This window comes from Petaurus breviceps, unplaced genomic scaffold (assembly GCF_028583685.1).
Source record: "Petaurus breviceps papuanus isolate PSGF00001 unplaced genomic scaffold, PetGlider_PUasm1.0 90823, whole genome shotgun sequence".
NCBI lineage: Eukaryota > Metazoa > Chordata > Mammalia > Diprotodontia > Petauridae > Petaurus > Petaurus breviceps.
Window position 1 is genome coordinate 5502352 of NW_027187352.1, and position 25060 is coordinate 5527411.

The following is a 25060-nucleotide window of genomic DNA, read 5'->3' on the forward strand; positions in this document are numbered from 1 at the left end:
TCCCAGTATAAATGATCCAATATTCTGGGAACAGCACTAGAACATTCATAGGAAATCCAGTGTTTTCCAGCCGTTTGATGTTCAAAAGTTTCATCCTCTGGTCAGAGAGGTTGGAGCAAGGAAGAAACAGAGATTCTCTCCTTCACCCCAAGCAATTTCCTTCCAGGTTTGGGGGCTTGGCTGAAGTTGCTCTCTCCTCTAGACTCACCTGCCACTATACTGATTCTGAACTAGCTTATTATTGTTTATACACTATCCACAGGATAGCTTTTCCACTAACCTCATGGACATCCTAAGAATAGTACTGTCATTTCACCCAACAGGCTAAAACTGTTTTGTTATTTGAAAAGGACTGAGTACTTTTCACACCCAGTTTAATTCATTTAGTTAATTCAGAAGAGGTATTCTTATCCAATAAAAGTGTCAAAGTATAGTATTTGTTGCTGTAAATGCTAGATACAATATGTGGCACATCTTGAGGGTTCAGTCATTTCAGTCATGTCCAACTCTTCGTGACTCCGTTTGGGGTTTTCTTGGCAAAGTGGTTTGCCATTTCTTTCTCCAGCTTATTTTACAGATAAGGAAACTGAGGCAAACAGGGCTAAGTGACTTGCCCAGGGTCACACAGCTAGTAAGTATCTGAGGCTAGATTTGAATTCAGGAAGAGGAGTCTTCCTGACTCCAGGCCTGGTGCTCTATGCACTGTGGCATCACCTAGCTGGCCCATGTGGCCCATGGTAAGTGCTTAATAAATGCTTATTGATGATGGTGATAACAGACTGCTGATCAAGACCATGTCCACTCAGTATTCCTGAAGCCTGATGATGGAGTGTGCTACCTACTTCTGGACAGAGAGGTGATGGATTCAAGATGCTAAATAAGACACCAAGGTTCAGACTACTGTGTACAGTGCAGGGGAGGGGGAGAATTGATTTGGTCTAGTTTTATTTTTGTTTGTTTGATTTTAGGTGAGATGAGGGTAACTGATTGATTCATTTAACCTCTATTCTTATATTATTCTGTTTCTGTGTGACCTTGAGCTAGTAACTCCCTCTCAGTCTCAGTTACTTTCTTTAAAAAAAAAAAGTGTGGGTATGTGTGGTGGGGGTGGGGGCTGGCCTCAGTGATCTCAAAACACCCTTCTACCTTTAGATGCTAAAAGAGGCCTTTAGCCCTTTTGTGTCTCAGTTTCCCCAACTGTACAATGGGAATAATAATAGTACTTACTTTTGGGGGTGATTGTGAGAATAACACTGTCCATTTGATTGCCTGAGGGCTTTTTGTTATTTTTTTTTTTCTTGGCCCTGAACAAGTCATTTAATTTCACTGGGTTTCAGTTCCTCATCTAAAAGGTAGAGACTGGACTAGATGACCATTAAGTTCCCTTCTAGCTCTGTATTTGTGATCCTTTGAGCTGTTTTCTTCTACCCATTTCATCACACACACTGACCTTAATTGCAGAACGAGAGCAAAGAAACAGTTGACTTATGGGATATACTAAGTTTATGTTCATAACCCTTCAAGCATCCCTGAGAAATGCAGGATATGCTATAGACCAGAGTTCAAGTAGTAAGTGCTGTGAAAGTCCCAAGAGAGGAGAAGGTTGTGTGGACTAGAGTGGGACCAGAGGGGAAGTGGGAAGGAGGGGGTCTTGAAGGATAGATAGGGTTTGGAGGGGAGGAGAGAAGAAATATTCCTGGTCAAGTTGTCTTGCCAGATTGTACACTTTGTATTTCCTCCAGCTTGATTTATATGAGGCCTTAAGATTTACAAAGAACACAGAAAACCCTTATGACATGGGCAGTGCAGGCATTTCTTTTGCTATTTTGCTGGAAACTGAGACCTAGAGAAGTCAAAAAAATTGCCAGAAAATGGCTAGCAAGTGTGGAGCGCATGCTCCAGCCCAGATATCTACTGTACCACATTGCCTCCCAAGGGATGAATTGTTATGTCATCCAAAAGGATACTCCACAGGACTCCTTTAAAAAGAGCAGATTTCCCTTAATGTCATTAAAAATAAGGTTCAATAGGTAATTTCCCAGGAATTATGTAATTATTGTGTAAAGTAAAATCTACCTGTGTGTTCTTGGACTGGAAAAACATCACTAGAAAAACAGTGAAAGTTTGAGACAAAATAAATCAGATTTAAAGTTCCCTCCTTCCTCAGTTACCTGAATGAAGTGAACCTTGCAAAGACATTTGTGATAGTTGGGAATAATGAGTGGCATTTGATTCCCTGCTCCCCCAGCTCTAAAACTGGTTCTGTGATCCTGAGGTATCCTTGGTTCCCTACTAACAAGAAGTGGAAATGAAATTCAGAGAAGGAGTTTCCTGTAGGTTGTAGTGAAAATGGAAGGCTTTCCTGAAGAAGCAAGACTTGATCTGGGTGGCCTTGGAAGGGTAGGTAGAGGGCATGGGAAGAAGAATCTGATGGTGCATGACCTTGGGGTAGGGTGTAGCTTAATCTCCTCTCTTCTAGGACATCCTGCCAAACAGCTTGGTCCCACATTAATCCTCTCTTCTCCCACTTCCCATAGCACTGAGAACATTGGCTCTGATCACCATGCCAAGGAGCACAGATGGAAGGGTGCTTGGAATACTGACTGTCAGAGCGAAAAGTAAATCAGATCTTAGGACTTAAAAAGGACTTTAAAAACCATTTAGTCCAGTCTCCTTGTTTTATAGATAAGGAAACTAAGGCTCAAGAGAAAAAGTGAATTCATGTGGTAGTTGAACTGGGATTGAAACCGAGGTCCTCTGACTGCAAGTTGAATGGCGTTTCTGTTCTGCCAGGAGTGTGTGGTGTTACTTCCTGTAATGCTTCTAGAAGGACAGATAAGAACTCAAGTATATGATTGCCCATCAGACATTTGGTTCACTATGTGACCTTGGACTTGTCATTTTACTTCTGGCTTCAGTTTTACCATCTGTGAAATGAAGGTGATAATTCTTGCCTTTCTCTACCCTGCTCCTGCCCCATCCTGCTTCCACAGGCAATTAAGTGGCGCTGGGTCTGGAGTCAGAAAGACCTGAGTTCAAGTGTGGTTTCAGACGCTTACTAGCTGTTTGACCCTGAGCAAGTCATCTTACTTCTGCCTCTGTTTCCTCATCTGTAAAAATGGAAATAATAATCACAACTACCTCCAAGGGTGTTTGTGAGGAACAAAAGAGATGATATTCATAAAGCATTTTCAAACTGTCAAGTGCTATACAATGCTCACTGTTATTATTTCTTTGAGGAGCCAATGAAAAATAATAGATGTAAAGAGCTTTGTCAACCTTCAAACATTATAGAAACATCAGTTTTTGCTAGTGTTATTTCATGGGTTATCTTGAGCAAAATACTACTTTGTAGAAAACTATTTTGATGAGCCCTTCCGAGCTTAGCTAGTCTGTTCCCTGATGACAGTACATCTCCAGGTTCATACTCAGAGCCTTTCCAGAGCTTATGCCTTCTTAGAATGCAGGGGTACTGTTAGGACACGAGGCATCTGAGCATTATTAGAGATGGAACAGGGAGTGGAGCCTAAGTGCCTATTACCTTCATCCCCGAGTTCAGTGAAAACTTGTTTGTTGTCATTTTCAACTTATCCCAGTCAGACAGCAGAAGCTCCTTGCCTTGGATACATCAGCCCAAGATCCAGGAAATCCCAGACTCTGGGCTTTGGTTTTGCCAAGTACCAATTGAAAAATAAACGTCGCTTCTCCTGATGTGCTGCTTGTACTCCAAGCAAGTGACAGGACTTTGGGATTCTAAAGGGCAGGGACTGACGTTGGTTGTCATTATCCTTTTTGGGTCTTTCTGTCCCTTCCCCCTCATGTGATTAGAAAATAAAACACTACCCTGGCCTTTGTCCCTGGCAAGAGCCAGGTAGGTCTATGGGAATGGATACTTTGGGAGATGGGTCCTGGAAGGGGCATATGAGATATGCAGAACAGCCAGTGCTATGAGGTTTTTTCCTCCAAAGTATCTGTCTCATCCTGGGGCTGGAGGAGTGGGGAATGGCGGAGTGACCAATGATGGTATCTCATTTTAGAGCATTCTCTGATGGAGCCTGGTCAGCCTTGTTTATAGTCGTCATCAACAGAGGGAAGGGAGGTCAGCTCAAGGGCTCTAGGTTCTGCTATGTTTTGTTTGGGTTGGCATAGGTAGCTGGGCTTGGCTTCTCTCTCCCCTAGAGGTCTGTTTTGGCCTCTAGTAATATTGTCAATTATATAGCATCTTGAGATATAAAAAGTACTTTTCATATATTATCTCATTCAAAAGGTCACAAAATAGAAAGGATGTTAAAGTAGATGGTCTCCAAGGCCTTTTCCAGGTCAAAATCTCTGATCCTGTGACTTGAAGTCAGGATACCAGGAGTTTAAATTCTAACCTCCACACTTAAAGTTAACATGACAATGAACAAGTCACTTAATCACTCTGATTCTCTGTCCTCATCTGTAAAATGGTGAAAGTGATACTTCAACCACCTATCTTAGAAGGTTATTATAAAGAAAACTTTGTATAAACTTTTGTTGGGTAGGGAAGGAGGAGAAGGGATAGATAGAAATGAAATACAAGTGTTATCCAATTATTAACTTGTTAATTTTATAATTATTAGTTTCATAATAATTATTATTGGTGTCAGTGTGTTCAGACTCGGCCTGTGACTGAGAAAGAGAACAAAGATAAATGAGACTAACATAAGGCTAAGTGGTTGGTCTGTGTGGCCCCTGTGGGCAGAATCAGAATGAGTGGGTTAAAGTTGTTGGGAGCCAGAACTTTTTAGCATCCAAATGAGCTGTCTAATAACATAACAAGTTCCCTAAAAACATAGTGATACTTAATATCAGTGGAGATCTTCAAGCATGGATCCCAACTGTGTGTCATACCATTAAGGATGTACTTGGTGAGAGATTGGACTAAATGCTTTCCAGATGTCCTTTCCAGCTCTGAGATTCTATTATGTCTTTCCCTTTCCCCCAACTCTTTATTCCAGCTGGTGAAGACTCACAACTTGTTGACAACCCGGAATTACATCTTTGGGTATCACCCCCATGGCATCATGAGCCTGGGGGCCTTCTGCAACTTCAGCACTGAGGCCACAGAGGTTGGAAAGAAATTTCCTGGGATCCGGCCTTATCTGGCAACTTTAGCTGGGAACTTCAGGGTCCCTGTGTTAAGAGAATATTTAATGTCTGGAGGTAAGAAACTGAAAAGGTAATACATCCTTCCCACATCCTTGCAAGACAATCCCAAATAGTTCCATCCTTTGCTTTTTCTCTACACATACCCACCAAGTCCTATTTAGGACTTGTCCTTAGTATGTTCCTTGATTCCATCTTCACAGGTCAAGGATGAGCCTTAATTTGCCCAAGTTCCTTCACTTTTCCTATCTGTAAAATTAGATAATTGGACTAGAGGATTTCTGAGGTCCTTTCATCTCTTAAAAATTCTATTAATTCTATTCTAAATTTTCTAAGATTTTGCCCTGTCCCAAGCCTATTCCTATCCTGGGACAGGGCCTTAAGAGGGGTATTGTACAATGGAAAGGGGATGGGATTTGGAGTCAATGGACCAAAGTCCAAACCCCAGCTCTTCCAGTTACTGACTTGTGTTTTTAAACAAGTCACGTCCCCTGTCTAGGCCTCAGTTTCTTTATTTGTAAAATTGTAAGGTCCAATTCAGATCATAGATTATACTCCTCATCTATGCCTACTGGTTTCCCTGACTTCCAGTGCCAACTAAAATCCCACCTTCTATAGGAAGTCTATCCTGATTCACCCTTAATTCTAGTGCCTTTGTTAATTACTTTTTTAAAGAATGTTTTTATTTTATCATTTCTCAATTACATTTATAAATATTTGTTAGCATCCATTTTTAAATAATTTTGAGGTTCCAAATTCTTTCCCTCCCTTACCTCCCCAACTCCTTGAGAAGGCAAGCACTTTGATATAGGTTATACATGTACAGTCCTGTAAAACATATTTCCATTTGCCTTGTTGCAAAGAATACAGACCAACAAAAATCCTTCTCTGTTAATCATTTTCAATTTATCCTTTATATAACTTGTTTGTACATTGTTGTTTGCATGTTATCTTCCTCATTCGACTATGAGCTCCTTAAGAGCCAAGGTTGTCTTTTACTCTTTTTTGCATCATTGGAGCTTAGCATTGTGCCAGGCACATAGTAGGCAATTAGTAAAAATTTACTAATTTTCAACACACTGGGTTAGTACATTAAGTTTCATAAAGTACTTAACTGATAACAATCCTATAAGGGAAGTAGCATTTTCTCTAGAGCTGGTAGTAAGGTAATAACAGTAATAAGTATCTCCATTTTACAGATAAGGAAACTGCAGCTGAGAAGTTAAGTGACTTATCCAATGTCTCATAGCTAGAATGTTAGAGCTGAAACTTATCCTCAGGTCTCCTGACTCCAAAACTTAGTGCTCTTCCTACTGTGTGGTATAGCTGCTTCTCAGGGGACAGTGACTTCTCTGTGTTTTGCCTTTGGAGCCTCTCATCTTAGTTCCCAGGGACTTCCTTCTTATTTCTTGTTGGGGAGCATCCAGGGTACCTCTTTCCATCCCCTTCTCTAGCTGAGAGACTCAGTCCTGTGCTTTGTCAGTTTCTAGCTATCTCGACCCAAAGGGCCATTATAAGGTGTGCTACAAATCAATACACAGATGTTGGTTAAGTGTTTGTAGTTGGGGGAATCTGGCCCTTGAGGAGAAAGGTATGCTGGATTTAGATAAGATATAGTCCATGCCCTCATGGAACTTGGTCTTGCGAGGAAGACACAAACAAGTGAAGTAGTACCACCACACTATTACATAATTATAGTGTTCCAGAAAGAGGCAAAGCAATTGTTATATGAGGTTCATGGGCTTGATTAAAGGAGCATTACTAGAATTTATGGACCAAAGAAGGTAAAAAAAAAAAAGACCAAAGATTGTCAATGTACAGAGTCCAAGAATCTTCCCAATGAACCCATAATATGGCCTTATAGGATAGTACAGTTTGTAGGCTGAACAGCCTCAGTTACCACATGGTCCTGATGGCCACAGAGCCCCTCCATCTTGCCTTGGAAGAGCCCAGCATATCCTTTCCCTAGATTTCCCTTAGCATTTGCTGAACTAATTTAGCCATTGAACATTTTGGGTAATAGAATATATTGTTGGAACCCATAGGTAGTTATAATTTAGGGTGAAGGAAGGACTTTGACTTGAAATTACTCACAAGATAAAGAGGAACTAGAGACCTTTGAGACTAAAACTGGAAACTTGGTCTTTTTTTCCCCAATGCATCCTCTGTTGTCTTATTTTGGTGTAAAGGTGACCCTGGGTTCTCAGAGGTTGTGTCAGCCAAGCACAAGCTCTGGTGGATCCTGCCAGTTTTTAGAAAGACCTCACATCACTTTGGTCTTGGTGTCAGACTCATGTCTTTTATTCCAGGCCTAGCTTAACATCTAAGTTCAGGGAGGTTCATAACCAGGCTGGCTGACAGGTATTAAAATTTTCAGCTATAGCAGCTTAAGGAAACCATAACACTAATTGTAGCATCATTGCCATCTGTGCCAGTGGGTTCTTGGGAAGGTACAGATTCTTAAAATCTTAAAAGTGTCATAGTAAAAAACTTTAGCACATATTTTAGAAAATAGATAATTTCATATTCCAGATGGGGAAAATAGCACTATTATCATTTGGAGCACCAGGGAACCCTTGCCAACATGGCCTTATAAGATCCCTTCTTTCTGTGCCACTGTGTTCTAAAACAAGATTTGGCCAATTCACTATAACACTAGACAAATCATTCAGCCTCTCTGGCCATCATTTTCTCTTTTCTAAAATGGGGATGCCCTGCCTGCACCATAGTGGTCGTAACATTCAAATGAAATCATGGACATTGAAAATGCTTTGAAAAGATTAGTCATAGAACATTAAATTTAGAATTGAATTGAAGCAAAGTAAGTGACTTCAGTCAGTACACCATGCATTTATTAAACACCTACTGTGTGTTAGGCATTGAGATTACAAAGACAAAAATGAAACCGCTCTTGCCCTCAAGTAGTTTATATTCTCTCTCTCAGTGAAGAGAATGAACATACATCTACATATAAAACATTTTCAGAATGAATGTGGTGTAATACTTTACAAAGATCACACAGCCAATAAGTGACAAAGCTGGGATATGAGCCCCCAAGTCTTCTAACGTTAAGATCCATCTGGAGGTACCAGAGCCTAGAGAGTGGAGCCTGGATGACCAGGTAGGGGATGTTGGAGAGGGAACTTGTGTTCAGCCCCCGAGGTTTTTCTGAATTCTTGGAGAAAAAATGGAAGGAGTGCTAGATTTGGAGTAAAGGGAACTGGATTTGAATTCCGACTCTGATGCTTATTTCTAGCATGACTCGGACAAGCCTCAGTTTTTGTATCTAAATTTGAGGGAGTTGGATTTGCTGGAGAAATGGAAGGCCCTTTTCAGATCCCTAAATTCCAAATGAGTGAGTCTGTGGTCTGTGATTCTTGTTGTGATGCTGCCCCCTAATGGAATTTCGAAGCCATAGCCATAGTTGGCACCTTGCCCCTTAATTTTTCTCCTTTTCCAAAACTGTAGTTAGCTGTGTTTACAGGATCCAGTGGATGGATCAAGCCATGGCTCATGTACAGTCCTTCACCTCGGCAAGATTCACTAGAGCCCACAGTTTGCCATGTGCACACATAACTCATATAGTCATGTCCACTTACTACTAGTGAATGTGGCCTAGTGATGATGCATCTTAGTGCCCTCATCTGTAAAATGATAAAAATTTTAATTATACATGTATAGATAATATATAAATATAAAGTGATATATATGAAATAAATATGTATATGTCTGTGTACGTACACATAGGTATATATAATGTATATGTGTGTGTCTGTAGATACAGATATAGTTGTATATATACAATCTGCGCCATGGTTGTAGTAAAGAAAGCACTTTGTAAACTCTAAACTGCTTGAAAAATCAATTATTTTTATAACCATTATTATATGATGAAATGTGGTGTAGTGGCAGAGGAAGTTTTGGGATCGGGAAGACCTGGGCTTAATTCCTGCCTTGGGCACATAGCTGTGTGATCCACTATGGATGGGTCATTTAGTACCCTGAAGGACTCTCTAAAACTTAAGTTCCAGATGAGTCAAAGATCTGCGTCCACAGGAGGGAGTTTCCACATGAGGGGTTTGTTATCCTGATGGAATCACAGGTCCAGACCAAAAAAATGTATTATACTGATACCCTCTTAGTTACACTGACCATTGGCTTCACCTTTGACCCTGCTTCTCTGTAGAAGTGTGAGGATAATGTACCATTTACCTCACAGAACTTGGCTGAGGAACAAGTTTAAAAATAGAATAAGTAGAGGTGTCTTGCCCTGGGGCCAGCAGAACCCAAGGCACTGCTGACTTCCTCATAGATGATGCTGTTCTGCCACAGGTATCTGCCCTGTCAACCGTGACACCATTGACTATCTGCTTTCCAAGAATGGGAGCGGCAATGCTATCATCATCGTGGTCGGGGGTGCTGCTGAGTCCCTGAATTCCATACCAGGAAAGAATGCTGTCACTCTGAAGAACCGGAAGGGCTTTGTGAAGCTAGCTCTGAGACATGGGTGAGCAGGCTGGGAAAAAGAGGGCAATGGCCAGGTTTGTAGAGTATGAAAAAGAACCCTAGCCAGGAAGTTGGGTGATTTTCTTAGCTATGGGATCTTATTCAAATAATTTCCCATCTTTCAGCCTCAGTGTTTTCCTATGTAAAATTACAAGCTTGGACTAGATCACCCAAGGCCTCTCTGTAGTTCTGATGTTCTATAATTCCTTTGGTCCCTGCAACCACCTTGTGTTGAGTTAGGGAGTTAGGAATGGGAGAGATTGTTTCAATTTTACAAATGTAGAAATTAAACCTTAGGAAGGACCATAAAATGTCAGGGCTGGAAGGGTTTTGCTTAGTATATGGAACATAATCTAAACTAGAAGAAACCAAAGAGGTCATCTAATTCACCTATTCTGTCTTTTATAGGTGAAGAAAATGAGGCCTAAAGAGGAGGGGGTGACATGTCTAAAGTCACACATTGTTATTTTTAATTTTATTATGAAATGAACTTTGAAGGTGTGACAAAGACTTGAAAGTTTCCTTGATGTTTCTTTTCCTCTAGAGCTGACTTGGTTCCCATCTATTCTTTTGGGGAGAATGAGGTTTACAAGCAAATAATCTTTGAAGAAGGTTCATGGGGCCGATGGGTCCAGAAGAAATTCCAGAAATACATTGGCTTTGCTCCCTGCCTTTTTCACGGTCGGGGCTTCTTCTCTTCCAATACTTGGGGCCTAGTGCCATACTCTAAACCCATCACCACAGTTGGTAAGTGGCATTGAGGACAGGGCAAGGGTGGGAATGAAATATAATCACCCAAGTAGAACCTGAAGATCTGGCAGAATAAATCATTTCACAGCCCCCTCTGTCAGGGCTGGGAGTAGGGTTGGGCTCAGAGCTGGCCTCCCTAAGATTTAGTCACAAAGCAGGAGAGGTATAGTGTGCTCTTGAGAGCCCTGAATTTGTAGCCAAAAGTCCTTGGTTGAAATCCTGCCTCTTCTACTTACTAGCTGGGTGGCCTAGAGCAAGTCTTTTTAATCTCTTTGGGCCTCTACTCCTCATCTGTAAAATGGAGATAGTCACCTCATGGTACTTGGAGAAGACCCTGGGTTCAAACCCCATCTCTGACACTTAGCACCTGTGTGACTTTGGGCAAGTCATTTAAACCTTCCTTTGTCTCAGTTTCCTCATCTGCATAATTGGACAAAAATTGGACTTTTATGCTGCCTTTGCACAACTTACCCTCTCAAGATTGGTGAGGAAATTCTTTGTAGACCACCATAGTAATGTAAAAGAGAATAATCAGACTGAAATAGAGAGCTGAAGTTAAACGCAGACAGTTACTCTCAGCCCAGCTTCTTGAAAACAAATAAGCAGAGTGGGGCCTGAACCTCAAAGTGGATCAGTAAACAAACTTATCAAGCACTTACCTGGTGTCAGGCATTGGGCTAAGCACTGAGAAGACAAAGGTCATCCTCCAAAAGATTGTGGGAGCTAAGTTTGGGGAAGCATTTTTCATGCCACCAAGGAGGAAGTAAGGAGGGAAAGTTAGGGGGATAGAAGAAGCTGGTTAAACCTGGGGTCCCCTGAAGATCCATTGTTGCACAGATTGTCCAAATTGGAAGGGACCTTCTCTTGACCTCATTTTACAGTCTTCTTTAAACAGCTGCAAGCTCCTTTAGTAGACCCTACACAATCTAGTTTCAATTCACCTTTGTTTCACCCTACTTTGTACACTCTACATTCCAGCCAGACTAGACCATTAGCTATTCTTCAAACCTTCCCCACAACCCCGCCTCTGGCCATATATGCTGACCATCCTCCATGCCTGGAATTTACTGCCTCCTCTTTTCTGCCTGTTTGAAATTCTTTTCTTTGAAAGATCAGTGATAGTTGAAAGGACACTCTATTTGAAAGTCAGGACTTCTGGTGTCTACACCCACTTCTCATGGTGGCATATTGCTGTGTCACAAGTGATTTTCCCTTTCTGGACCTCAGTTTTCTTGCCTGTAAAATGAGTAGCTTGCACATAACGCCATGTGAACCAGGTAGTACAAGTATTATCCTTGTTTTATGTAGTTGTAGAGGGCACTTAATCTCAAAGAAAGAGGGGTGTGACTTACTCGTGGTCATATAGCCAACATGTGTATGACATGCCATGCCTCTTTTTTGTGCCTTAGTTTCTCCATCAAAAAAATGATGAGCCAAGACTCAACTTCATGTCTTCTAACTCCAAGACTGGTGTCCTTTTCATCAGACCACAAAACCTTTCCAGTTCTGACATTGTATAATGAAAAGAACATTGGACAGGAGTCAGGGTACCTGGGTTTGAATGTTAGCTCCCACTTTTCTAGCTGTATAGGCCTCATTTTTGTCTTTTGTACCATAAATAATATTTGTGCTATCTACCTTCATAGGCCTATTATGTGGAAAGTACTTTAGGAAACATTGTAAAAGTAATAGCTCACATTCCTTTGGTGCTTTAAGATACACAAAAGATTTTTCTCTCACTAGCCACAAGGATTATTCTTATCCCTTTTTCATGATGCAGAAACTGAGGCTGAGAGGTGAAGGGATTCCTCCGAAGCATCAGGGCTACAAGCATTAGGGGCATTATAAAAGTTTAGCCCTGGAAAAGATCTTAGAGATAATCAGGTCCAGCCCTTCATTTGACAGGTGAGGAAACATGTGAATTGACTTTGTCCAAGGGTACACAGGTAGTAAATAACTGGATTGGAAACTTAAGCTCAGGTCCTTTGACTGCACAACTGAAGCTCTTTCCTCTTTCTGCTCTCTCTTGGTTGCTAGTATTATAAAAGTGATGATTTTGGGGGTGCAGGAGCTGTGGGCAGGAGGTTGGCCTGGCAAGGCTTTTAACAAAATACCTGATAACATCTTTTCTCTTGACAGTGGGTGAACCCATCACCATCCCCAAACTTGAGTACCCAAGCCAGAAGGACATCGACCTATACCATGGCATGTACATGGAGTCCTTGGTGAAACTCTTTGACAAGCACAAAACTAAGTTTGGTCTTCCTGAGACAGAAGTTCTGGAAGTGAACTGAGTGGACTGGGCTGGTGGCGGACAGCCAGTGGCCTCCCCCTTGGGGGAAGAGTCAGTCTCAAATCATTTTTCTACCAAGTTCTCAAGTGCTTTTTGTTCTGTAAATTTGGAAGCCTCATGGGTGTCTGTGGGTTATTTTAAAAAAATATATAATAACAAAATAATTTTGTTAAAATATTACAATGTTAGGTCTTTTTTAAGGAAAAAAAGGTGAATGTATCCAAACTCTCTTGCTTCTAGTCCATCCCACTCTGAAGAGCTGATTTTTTTTCTTGGCTTCTCCCCACATTTCTCATCCTGATCCCTCCTTCCATCCTCAAAAACCAAAAGAAAAGCTACTTTCCTATTTAATTATGAGGAGGAGACCAGAACTGTATTTGAAAGCATATTGCATATGAAGTTAGAGGAAGCTGGATTCAAATCCAAACTCTGCAATATACTTATCTTGGGCAAGTTTCATGTTGCCTAAAGTCAGCTTCCACCTCTATTAAAATGATGGGGCTAGACCAGATAAGATCTAGCATCCTTCCTAGCCTAAGGATCTTATAATCCTATAAAGCTTCACCCAAGAAGAATTGTTTTTAGAGAAACAATTTTTTCAATCCCACCACATTCTTTTTGCCCTGTCCCCAGCCCTAGTGGATTCACATTCATGTGAACTTGTCCCCCAACATGACAGTCCCTACTTCTATCTGATCTTAAAGCAGGGGAAGTGATGACCCTCTAATGCGATCCAGCTGCCACTGACCCTGACCTGTATTGAACAAGTGGGGTGGACTTTTGTGTGATTTCATTCAATAGAGAACTACCTTCCTAAGGTAGAGAGGGTAACATGTAGATGAGGAAGTTATTGATGTTTGATCTCTTCTTGTCAGTTTGGGGGAGTGGGACTGGAAGGGGCCTGAAAACTACCATTTACTTTTTGAGATTTTTTGCATAGTCCTCACCTTCCCTCCACCCCCCAGCTCTTTCTCTCACACATAGATTGGTGGAAACATAACCCCTTTGATGCTATCCCCCCTTCTTCCCATCCCACATTTCCCTTTTCTTAAATATTTCTCTTTCAACTCTGGATGTCACAGGAAACCAGGCCTAGCATGAAGTGCTCCTAACTTACTGCCTGGGTGACCCTGGCCCTGTCATTCCTCAGATTTAGGCCTCAGTTTCCACTTCATTAAGCAGAGGATAGGGACAGAAATACAATATTGGAGCTTGTGAACTCCTTCTTAGTGGGGGAAATGCAGTTCAGCTCCTGTAATAGGAGAATAGCCTATGTGGCCTGAGTGAAATGCAGCTCTTTATAGAACCAACCCTTGGGCCCAAGCCATGCCTTTGATAACAGCTAAAACTTCACACAGGGATGCTCTCCCCTCCCATTTCTGTGTCCGAGGGAAGAACTGACCTCAGAGCATTCCTTCATTCAGGACCTGAAGGCCAAAACTCACTTCTGTGTCATCAGCTATATGTGTGATCTTGGGCAAGTTACCTTCCTTCCTTGGGTCTCATTTTCCGGCTATATTATGAGGACTATGGATTATTTAACCTCTTAAATTCTCTTCCAGTGTCAATCCCTATGATCCTTTCATCTATGTGCCTTTGCAGAGCAGGGGGACCAGAGATGCCTTCTCATATCTCAGCACCTTATGGCAAAATGAGCCTGTTATGTATATGTTCTCTCTTCGTATTTCTGAAATCATTGTGCCATATCAAAACTTTTGTACAAATTTATAAAAATAAACTTTGGTTAGGACTAGTGTCTTTCCTATGGTGTTTAGTCTTTCTTGTGGCAAATAGGAAGGGGAGGTATTGTGGCTAAATGGGAGTAGAGGAAGCTAGGAAAAGAGGCCTCTGGCTGGTAAGGCTGGACTCTGGGCTGGAGTATAGATGATTCATATTTCTACAAGTTTTGAGGATTATGAAATGCTTTTCTCACCAATCCTACAAGGCAAGTGGTGCAAATGTACTCAGTTTTACAATTGAGGAAACTGAGGCTCAGGTCAGGTTACTTGCTCAGTATGACCTAGCTTAGGGGTGAACTTAGGCCTCATCCTCTCTTGACTTCAAACCCAGCCCTTTGTTTTTTCTACCAATAGAGAGTCTTGCTTGGATAATCAATGAATTAATTAAGACTTAAGGCATATCTCCTGCATGCATGCTATGCATGGGTCAGACAGGAGGTGGGTCTGTGATCCCTACCCCTTAAAAGGATTTTCTCCCTCCAAAGGAGAGGAGATTTTGCACACGTGAAAGAACTGAGAAAACAGCTCACTTAAACTGAACTGCCTTCCTCATTTTTGTCTATGTCTTCCCATTGCCTTGGTTTCCCAGGTTTAAAGATCTGTAACTCCTCCTAAATTCAATCTGCCCCAACCCTAGTTCTGCCTACTAGAGCACATCTATCCTCTAATCATAACCTTCATTGGCTTCCCATCGTCTATGGGATCAGCTCCACATTCAGCCTGGCTTTCAGTGCTCTTCATAGGCAGATCTTAATTTTCCAGCCTCACCTGCCACTATTTTCAGGGCTATGAAGGAAATAAGGGAAGGAGAAGGAGCTTCTGTTGTCAGTGAATTTGAAAGGTAACTTGGGAGGCAAATAATCCCCACTAACTTACAAATGGGGAGGGGCTGTGAGATCAGTAGCTTAGAGAAGAGGCATCATTGTGGGATGGAGGGATAGAAGCAGCACCTGGCCCTGCAAATGGGACACAGGGAAAGGATGAAGAGAAAGGGAGGGATGGGAAAGAGGTAATGAAAGAATAGTATGAAGCACGGTGTTAGATTGAGTATCGGGGCTGCAGAACATTAATCAAAGATAATTGGATTGTCACCTCTTCTCTGGACCCCAGTCTCCTCATCTGAAAAATAAGGTGGTTGGTCTTAGCTCATCAATAGTGCTTTTTTTTTTAAGCAATTGGGGTTAAGTAACCTGCTCAAGGTTACACAGCCAGTTATTTCTGGGTGTGGTGCTAAGTATCTGAGCCCGGATTCGATCCCCAGGTCATCCCGACACGGTGTTCTTACTCACTGTGCTACCTGGCCACCCCAATCGTGCTTTTTCTAACTCGTTCTATGGCATAGACCTAAATCAGTGGGGGAAGGAGTGTCCCAGAGGTTGTCTAGTCCAACCACTTCATTGGAAAAAATGAGAACAGGAAAGTTCAATGACTTACCTTTTGTCATACAGTATGTTCCCTTCCAGCACTAACATTCTGTGAATGATGAGAAGTGGAGCAGGGTGGAGATTGGGGGAGCTGGGAAGAATTTGTGCCCCCCTCCCCACCACCCCCATGCCCAGAAAGCTGCTAGGACAAGTCACCTCTTAGGAGGGAGGGATGGGCAGAACATAACTTTTTGCTCCGTTCAGGAATGAACCTCAGAGGAAGTGGGAAGGTCTGGGGAGCTTAGGTGCAGAATTGTCCCCTGCTTCACGACTTTCTTTCCAGTGTGGGTCTGCTGCATCTCCCTTCAAAAGAAGTGACATCCCACCTCACTCCCTAGGGCTGCCTGGAGCAGCAAGGCGATAGATCTTGCCCAGGGTGACCCAGCAAAGATGTATCAGAATAATAAGAACGCTTCCTCGATGAAGTGCTTTTTTCACAACCCCATGAAGTACTTATGGATATTGATTCCCCTTTCACAGAAGAGGAAACTAATGCTCCAGTAGTTCAAGTGATTTTCTCCAGGTCACACTACTAATAAATGTTGGTCAAGATTCTGGAGAAGACTTTATTTTTAATCTTTTGTTTTTACATCCCCTTCACTTCTAGAAACATTCTTCCCACATTATTCTCCTCCCCAGTGAATCATCCTCTCTAACAAAGAATGAGAAAGAAAGGGGGAAAAAATACTTAAGTAAAACCAACAGCAGAATAGGACAGTGTATGCAATATCCCATGCCCATACCTCCCCACCCTTGTGAAAAGGGGGAGAGGTGCATTTTCTCATTCACTTGGGCCAAATTTGAACATTGTAATAACATGGCATTCAGTTTTCCCTCTTTACATATTGGCTGTAATCCTGGGCACTTTTTTCTGGATTCTGCTTTACTCTGCATCAGTTCATACACGTCTTCCCATGCCTCTCTCGGTTCTTCATATCCATTGCTGCTTACGGCGCAGTAATATTCCATTACATTTTTGTACCACAGTTTGCTTAGCCATTCCCTGATCATGGACGTCTACTTTGTTTCCCATTCTTTGTCTTTACCAAAAATGCTTCCATTCAGCATGCCCCAAGTCTCAGTGCAATTTAAAACTGTTTGGTTTGTTGTATATGGAACTTGTCTGTCTCTGCCCTCCTGGGATATATGCTTATTATCAAGATGTCCGTGTCAAAGGGTTTGGATCTTATCCTATTCTCAGTCCTTAGTCTGAAGCTGCCTAGCTGTAAAACTCTTGGTTTGCTGCTCTTCCTACCTATCATTTAAAGAGCCTTAAAATATGGCTAGGGGCACAGTGGATAGAGTGCCAGGCCTGAAGTCAGGAAGACATCCTCCTGAGTTCACATGTGACCTCAGACACTAGCTGTGTGACCCTGGGCAAGTCACTTAACCCTGTTTGCCTCAGTTTACTCAACTGTAAAATGAGCTGGAGAAGGAAATAGCAAACCTCTCCAGTATCTCTGCCAAGAAAACCCCAAGTGGGGTCACGAAAGAGTTAGACATGACTGAAACAAATGAATGACAAAATGCTTCTACAACTCTTCCCCTTTCACCCCTCAAATGAGATAATATCTGTAAAATTCCTTAGCATAGTGCTGGGCTAGTAAAAACATCAAAAATGGTTGTTTCTTCTTCCCCTCCCTAGCCCCTTTTCTATGGCAGCCTTCCCTGATTAAGTAAAAGAGAATTACAGAAACCCTCCTAGTGTCATATTTATGACAAATAGCTGTCCTAGCCATAACTGTCAGAGCTGGAAGGGATGGTAAAGACCAACTAGTCTAACCCTCTTATAGAGGAGGAAACCAAGGCCCTCAAAATGAAATTGACTTGCCCAAGGTCACTGAACAAGTTTATGGCAGATCCGGGTCTCCTGATTCCCAGGCCAACTCCTTGCACTGTACTGGATTGTAGAGAAGAGAGAGAAATGGTCCCTTTTCCTATAAAGGTAGCTCAGGTCCTGGAATGATGATATTTTAGTAGTACAATAATCTTTACACATCACTTTCCTCACAAGCTTCCCAAGAGAAAGGTAGAGCGAGTATTATTCTCATTCTACACATTAAGAAACAGATTAAGTAGGGGGTGGCTAGGTGGCACAGTGAATAGAGCACTGGCCCTGGAGTCAGGGACCTGAGTTCAAATCCAACCTCAGACACTTAATACCTACTAGCCATGTGACCTTGGGCAAGTCACTTAACCCCAATTGCTCAGCCTTCCCCCCTCCAAAAAAAACAAAACAAAACAAAAAAGAAACAGATTCAGAGAAGAAAGGAACTGCCTATGGTGATCACAAGCAATTAAGTATTAGAGATAACTCTCAAACCCAGACCAACTTTGAAGATTCAGGATTTTCCCCAGCACCACATATGTGTCTCTGTGCTTATGGAGTTTAGGGTCCCCTGGGAGGTGAGGGGCAAGGATCCAAGGATAGATCAATCCATCAAGCTTCTCTTAAGTGCCTGCTATATGCCAGGCACCATGCCAAGCACTGGAGATACGAAAATACAAAGGGGAAACAGCCCCTGCCCAGAGGGAGTTTATATTTAGCAGTAGACACAACATGTCAAGCAATTAGCATTTATGAAGCATCTGATCCGTTCCAGGCACTGTGCTAAGAGGTGAGAATACAACGAAAGGTGAGGGTGGGGGGGAAGTATGCTCTCAAGGAGTTCCCAGCCTAAAGAGGGAAACAACGTGCGAACAAGCTGTCTGTAGAACAAGTGAGAGATAATCACAGAAGGAAGGCACTAGAATGAAGAGGAATTGAGAAAGGCTTCTTGTAGAGTGGGGCTTTAGTTGAGACTTGAAAGAAACCAGGAGATAAAGATGAGGAGAGATATTATTCTAAGCATTGGAGACAGCAAGTGAAAATGCCGAGAATCAGGAGATGGAGCGTCTATGTGTGAGACTTGGCAAGGAGGCCAGTGCCCCTGGATCACAGAGTCCTTTGGGGGCAGGGGGTGGTGTAAGGTATAAAAAAACTGGACAAGTAAGAAAAGACTAGGTTATAAAGGCCTTGAAAGGGCAGAGGATTTGATATTGAATCCTGGAGGCAATAGAGATCCACAAGAGTTTGAATAGGGAGGTGACATTAAGCCTGATCTTTTAGAAAGGTCAATTTGACAGCTGAGAGGAGGATGAAATGGAGTGGGGAGAGACTTGAGACAGGGAGACCAAGCAGCAAGTTATTATGAAAGTCCAGGTATGAAGTAATGAGGGCCTATACCAGAGTGGTGGCAGGGTCAGAGGAAAAGGATGTACATAGACATACACATATCTATGTGATTATGAAAATGGAAATGACAGGACTAGGCAACTTGGATTACTGGAGATTGGAGGCGAGCGAGGTGAGACGAGGATGATGCCTAGGTTTTGAGCCTGTGTGCCTGGGAGGATTGCGGCAGCTCCCACAGTAATAGGGTAGTTAGAAAGAGGGAAGAGTTTATAGAGGAAAGATAATGAGTTTAGTTTTGTATATGCTGAATTTAAGGTGTCTATGAGACATGCAATTCAAGACACCCAATAGTCAGTTGAAGATGTGAGAGTGGAGACCAGGAGAGAGGTTCGAGATAGACAAATAAATCTGAAAATCATCTGAATAAGATGGTTAAATCTCAGGTAACTAATGAGATCATCAAGTTAAATAGTATAGAGGGAAAAATGAAGAAAGCCCAGGACAGAATGCTGTGAGATACTCCCATTAGTGGGTATGACCTGGATGAAGATCCAGCCATGAAGACTGGGGAAAGAGTTGTCAGACAGATAGGAGGAGATCCAGGAGAGAGCAGCACCCCAAAAACCTAAAGAAAAGGGAGTATCAAGAAGAGGGTGATTCAGTGTCAGACTGCCAAGAAATAACGAAGCATGAGGACTGAGAAAAAAGTAATTGGATCTGGCAATTAAGAGATCATTGGTAACTTTGGAGAGAGAAGCTGCAGTTGAATGATGAGGTCAGAAGCCAGACTGAAGAGTTAAGAATGGAGTGAGAGGAAAGGCAGTGGAGGTATTGATTGTAGACAGTCTTCTCAAGGAGTTTAGCAGGAAAAAGAAGAAATTTTGGATGATAGCTAGCAGGGATGGATGAATTAAGTGAGGGTTTTTTGAGGATGGGGGAGATGTTTGTAGGCAGTAGGGAAGCAGCCAGTAGACAGAAATTAAAAATGAGTGATAGAGTGTAAAGTGGGGATGACAGAGGGGACAGTTTGTTAGAGACAATCTAATGAAATGGGATTACTTGGTGCATGAAGAGGATTTGCTTTGGCAGATATAGAAATCTATACATATATGTAACATAAAATTAAGATAAGATAATCTTGGGAGGGCTGGGACATGGCTATGGATCAGAAAAGCCTCCATGTAAGGCGGTATTTAAGCTAAGTCTTAAAGGAAACCAGGGATTCCAAGAGTCCAGGATGAGGAGGGAGAGCATCCCAAGCATGGGAGACAGCCAATGCAAACTTACATGGATGGAAGTATGGTACCACAGGGTAGATAGAGGGGGATAATAAGGTGTAAGACTGGAAAGATAGGAAAGGAGCTTTAAGTGCCAAGACAGAGGATTTTACTTTTGATTCTAGAGAAAATAGGAAGCTTTGGGATTTTATTGAATAGGGGGATGTGATGGCCAGATGATTTTAGGAAAATCTCTTTGGTGGCTGTGTGGAGGAGAGTGGATTGAAGACAGGAGAGCCTGAAGTGAGAGAGGTCAAGTAGGAGGCCATTGCAACAGTCTAGATGGACAGTGATGAGGGCTGACCTCGGGTGGCATCCATGCAATAGAGAGGATATGGACATGGAGAGGACATGGGAGACATTATATAGATAGAAAAACCAAGATTTGGCAATTGACTGGCTACCTCAGCTAGGCAAGAGTGAAGAGGCAGGGATGACACCAAGGTTGTGAACCTTAACCACTGGAAGAATGTGGTGCCCTATACAATAGTAGGGAAGTTCAGAGGAGGGGAAGGTTTCAGCAGAAAGATGTACCTTATTTTGGAGTTGAGATGGGCATAGAGCAACCCATTCAAGATGTGTAATAGGCAGTTCATGATGAGGATCTGGAGCTCAGAAGACAGACTAAGGCTAGATATAATTAGACAGGCAGACAGATAGATAGATAGAAAGACAGACAGACAGTCAGACAGACAGACAGACAGACAGACAGACAGACAGACAGATAGATAGATAGATAGATAGATAGATAGATAGATAGATAGATAGATAGATAGATAGATAATTTGAAAGGAATCAGGATAGAGGTAGCAATTGAACCCATGAGAGCTCACCAAGTAAGAGAATATAAAAAGAAAAGGGCCAGGAAGGACATAGCACAGCATAGTTATGGAGCATAATAGGGATGGTGATGAGTGATCAGATAGGTAGGCAGAGAACCAAGAGACAGCAGTGTTACAGAAACACAGAGTAGAATATCCAGAAAAAAGTGAACAAACATGTCAAATGCTACACAGAGGAAGACTGAAAAGAGACCATTAGATTTGGCATTTAAATCATTGTTAGCTTCAGAGAGAGAAGTTTCAGTTGAGGGAGTTTAGAAGGGTTAAGAAGACAATGAGAAGGGAGGAAGTGAAGTCACTTAGTATAGATGCCTTTTTCAAGAAGTTTGAGTAAGGAAGGGAAGATAGATATGGGACAAATAGATAGTAGGAATGATGGGATCTAGAAAGGGTTTTTTTTAAAAGATGAGACAGACAGGAATATTTATGGGCCACAAGGAAGAAAACAGTAGACAGAGACTGAAGATAAATGAGACAGTGGGGATGATGTGGGGAGGGCAATCTGGAGAAAATGGGAGGGGACGGGGTTAAGGATGCATTTGGAGGATTTGGTCTAGGTGAGGAAAAGGGCCTACTTTTCATAAAAGCCTAGAGTAAAGAGAAAATAGTGAAGAATAACGTTAAGGGGTTGTGAGATGAGAGGAAAAGGGGGGAACTCTTTGAGGATGACCTTGAATTTTTTGGTAAAGTCAAGACCTTAGTTCAGAGGGGAGAGGAATACTTTGGGAGACTTGAAGAAAGTAGAAAAGATTTGGAATAGCTGTAATGGTGGGTAGGAGAAGAAATCAACTTGGGAGGAGGAGGAGGATTATTGCTTTGTTGCCATGAAGGACTGACTGAATTAAGGAGCATAGATTTGTACTGGATCCAGTCAGCATGGCTTTGTGATTTTTTCCTGTTCTATTCAGCAACAAGTAAAGAGGAGGGAAGAAGGAGGATGGAGGGAGTAATCTTAGGGTTGGGGTTTGTAGGACAAAGAAACAGAAATTTGAAAGTATAATACAAAGTTGAACCTCTTCAACAAGAAGTTAAGATTGGAAGGAAGGAAAGTGTAACCAGGGCAAGGGTGATGGCCTGGTAGTACTGGAGTTTGGAGAGATGTCAGTCCCCATGAAGATGGAGGTAAGGCCCAGGGAGAGATAAAAAGATAAGAAATGATGATCAGATAAAGGAAATTTCAAGTTCTTGAGCATAGATGTAGAACTTTCGTGGGTGCTATCAAGATTAAAGGTTTGACCAACCTCTGTGTGATTAGTAGATGGGAATTGAGTAGATTGAAGAACTGGGAAGTTAGAGAATTTGAGTTATCATGGTTACATGTCTTCCAGCTCCATTCAGCAATATGAGTAGAAAGAGGAGGCAGATGATTGTAGTAAGCCAGGGTTGGGACCTATGAAGAGATGAAGGGTGATTGTACCACTTTTGGAGTAAAGGGAATGACTTGAGCCCTGACTCCAGAATCTCAGAGTTGAAAGAATGTCAGAGGTCATCTAGTCCCTCTAGATCAGGAGAAGCTTTTAATCCTTTTTTGTCACAGACCCCTTTGGCATTCGCTCTGATAAAATTTATGGACCCCATCTTAGAATTATGCCTTTAAATGTACACTACAAAATACATAGGATTACAAAGGAAACCAATTCATTGAAATACAGTCATCAAAATATTTTTAGTCAGGAGGACCTGAGTTCAAATCTGGCCTCAGACACTTAACACTTACTAGCCGTGTGACCTTGGGCAAGTAATTTAACCCCAATTGCCCTGCCCTCCCCTCTCCAAAAAGCACACAAAAAAAATTTAAAAACAAGTTCACTAACAACAGGTTAAGATCTCCTGCTCTAGAGAGTGTCATAAGTGGCTTAAATGTCAGCTTATTAGATTCTTATGAACCTAAGATTCTGTCTCTCAAGTTCCTGATTCTTTTACCTCTCTGTTTCTAATAACAATAAAATAGATGATTCTTTCCATAGAGATCTAAGGAGCCTCAGGCTTTAAGGAAGGCCAATCCAATTCAGTTAGGTCATTGTGGATCTTGGAAAGAGTCAGTTCAGTAGAATACTTGGGTAAAAGATTTCAGGTAGCTGAGGAATGAATGAATTTTGAGGAAGTAGGGGCAGGGCATGTAGACAAATGTGTTTGTTTTATTTTAATATTGGCATCTTTCATTTTTTACATCACTGTTTTCAAATATATCCCTTTCCATTTCTCTACATATTAAGACACAACTCATAACAAAGAATAAAAAGGAAAGAAAAAAAGAACAATTAAAAAAACCCAGCCAGTACATCAACAGTGTCTGACACTATATGTAATATTCCACACCTGTAGTCCCCCACCTCTTCACATAGTGGAAGAAGGTTCAGTTCTCATTTCTTTCCAAAAGATACTATTAAAAAAAACTTTCTAAAAGTGTGAGAGCCAAAGAGTAGAGTCTGACAGCTTAAAGGAGTAGCAGGATCAAAGAAAGGGAATTTCAATGTTTTTTGTTGTGTCTATGGGGTTTTTTTTCAGGCTGAAGATGACTTGAGCATGAATTTATGATGAAGGAAAGGAAGTAGTAGAATGAGAGATTGAAAATGCATGAAAAAGAGGGTATGATTGATTCAGCAAGGTCCTAAAGGAGACAGACGGGGATAGATGAAGTCTGTGTCTGTTGGATCTTGAGCTTTTGAATGTACATACGCATTCTCAGCCCTTAAGCTCTCCTTTTTGGGAATAGAAATTACTGGGGACTTTCCACTCAAAATTTCTAATTTATTCTATGAAGGAAAAAAAAACCTAACATTTTCCTAATTATGGTAGTCCTAGGGAAATTAGAGCTGGGTGACCACAAACTAGTTGACACAGGTTGGATGTATTGTGTATTGTAATGGGAATTATTTTTTCAGGCAAGACTTGGAACAGATGGCTGCTAAGGTCTCCTTCAGCTCATGAATTTTGTGATTCTGTGAACTTGACTCCACATCTAGAGTCCAGCTCCTTTAAAAGCTCTCACTAGATCCTATGGTTCCTTGTGGCAGTTGTCCTTTCTCTCTCCTCTCCTTCTCTGCTAAAGTCCTTGGGAAACCCTTCTACACTCAGTACCTCCTCTTCTTCTCCTCTTCTTCTCCTCTTTTTTTTTTTTTGCCTTTTTGCAGGGCAGTTGGGGTTAAGTAACTTGCCCAAGGTTACACAGCTAGTTTTTTTGTGTGGGTGTTAAGTGTCTGAGGCCAGAACCAAACTCAGGTCCTCCTGACTCGGGGCCAGCACTTTACTCACTGCGCCACCTAGCTGCTCCACTCTCCTCTTTTGAACCTTCTGCAAACTGGCTTCTGGCCTCATCCTTTAACTGAAACTGTTCTCTTCAAAGCCACCAATGATCTCTTCACCACCAAATACAAAGTACTTTTCTCAATCCTTATTCTTTCTCACCTCTCTGAAGCTTTTGACAGTATTGATCACCTTCTCTTGGATATTCTCTCTAGGTTTTCATGATGCTGTTCTGTCCTGGGCTCTTCTACTAACTCAACAACTCCTTCTCAGGCTACCTTTCCAGCCTCCTTATATTTTGTTCTCCTTCATGTATTCTACCAGCCAGTGACGCTGGCCTTCTTGCTGTTCTTTGTTCACAACACTTCATCTTCTGACTCTGCTTTTTCCATGTCTGTCTTCCATGCCTGGAATTCTCTCCCTCCTCCCCTCTACTTCCTGGCTTCCCTGGCTTCCTCAAAGACTCATCTCCAATCCCAGCTTCTGCAGGAGTCCTCTCCCGCCCCCCCCCCACCCCCCATATACCATTAGCACTTTCCCTCTGAGATCAGCTTCCCCCTAGTTTGAATATATCTTATATGTACATTTCTTTCTTTCTTTCTTTCTTTCTTTCTTTCTTTCTTTCTTTCTTTCTTTCTTTCTTTCTTTCTTTCTTTCTTTCTTTCTTTCTTTCTTTCT

General features: G+C 41.9%; 1 protein-coding gene across 2 annotated transcripts in view; it reads left to right on the plus strand.

The window, feature by feature from the left end:
* The window catches only part of DGAT2 (diacylglycerol O-acyltransferase 2), a 54598-nt gene extending 40161 nt beyond the window's left edge, over positions 1-14437 (plus strand). For both annotated transcript variants that reach the window (XM_069070873.1, XM_069070874.1), the window contains exons 5-8: positions 4983-5187; positions 9463-9637; positions 10181-10383; positions 12526-14437. In XM_069070873.1, coding sequence (XP_068926974.1) covers positions 4983-5187; positions 9463-9637; positions 10181-10383; positions 12526-12680 — 738 coding nt within the window. In that variant the 3' untranslated portion in view covers positions 12681-14437. The remainder of the gene's footprint in view (positions 1-4982; positions 5188-9462; positions 9638-10180; positions 10384-12525) is intronic.
* Positions 14438-25060: the final 10623 nt, after the last annotated feature.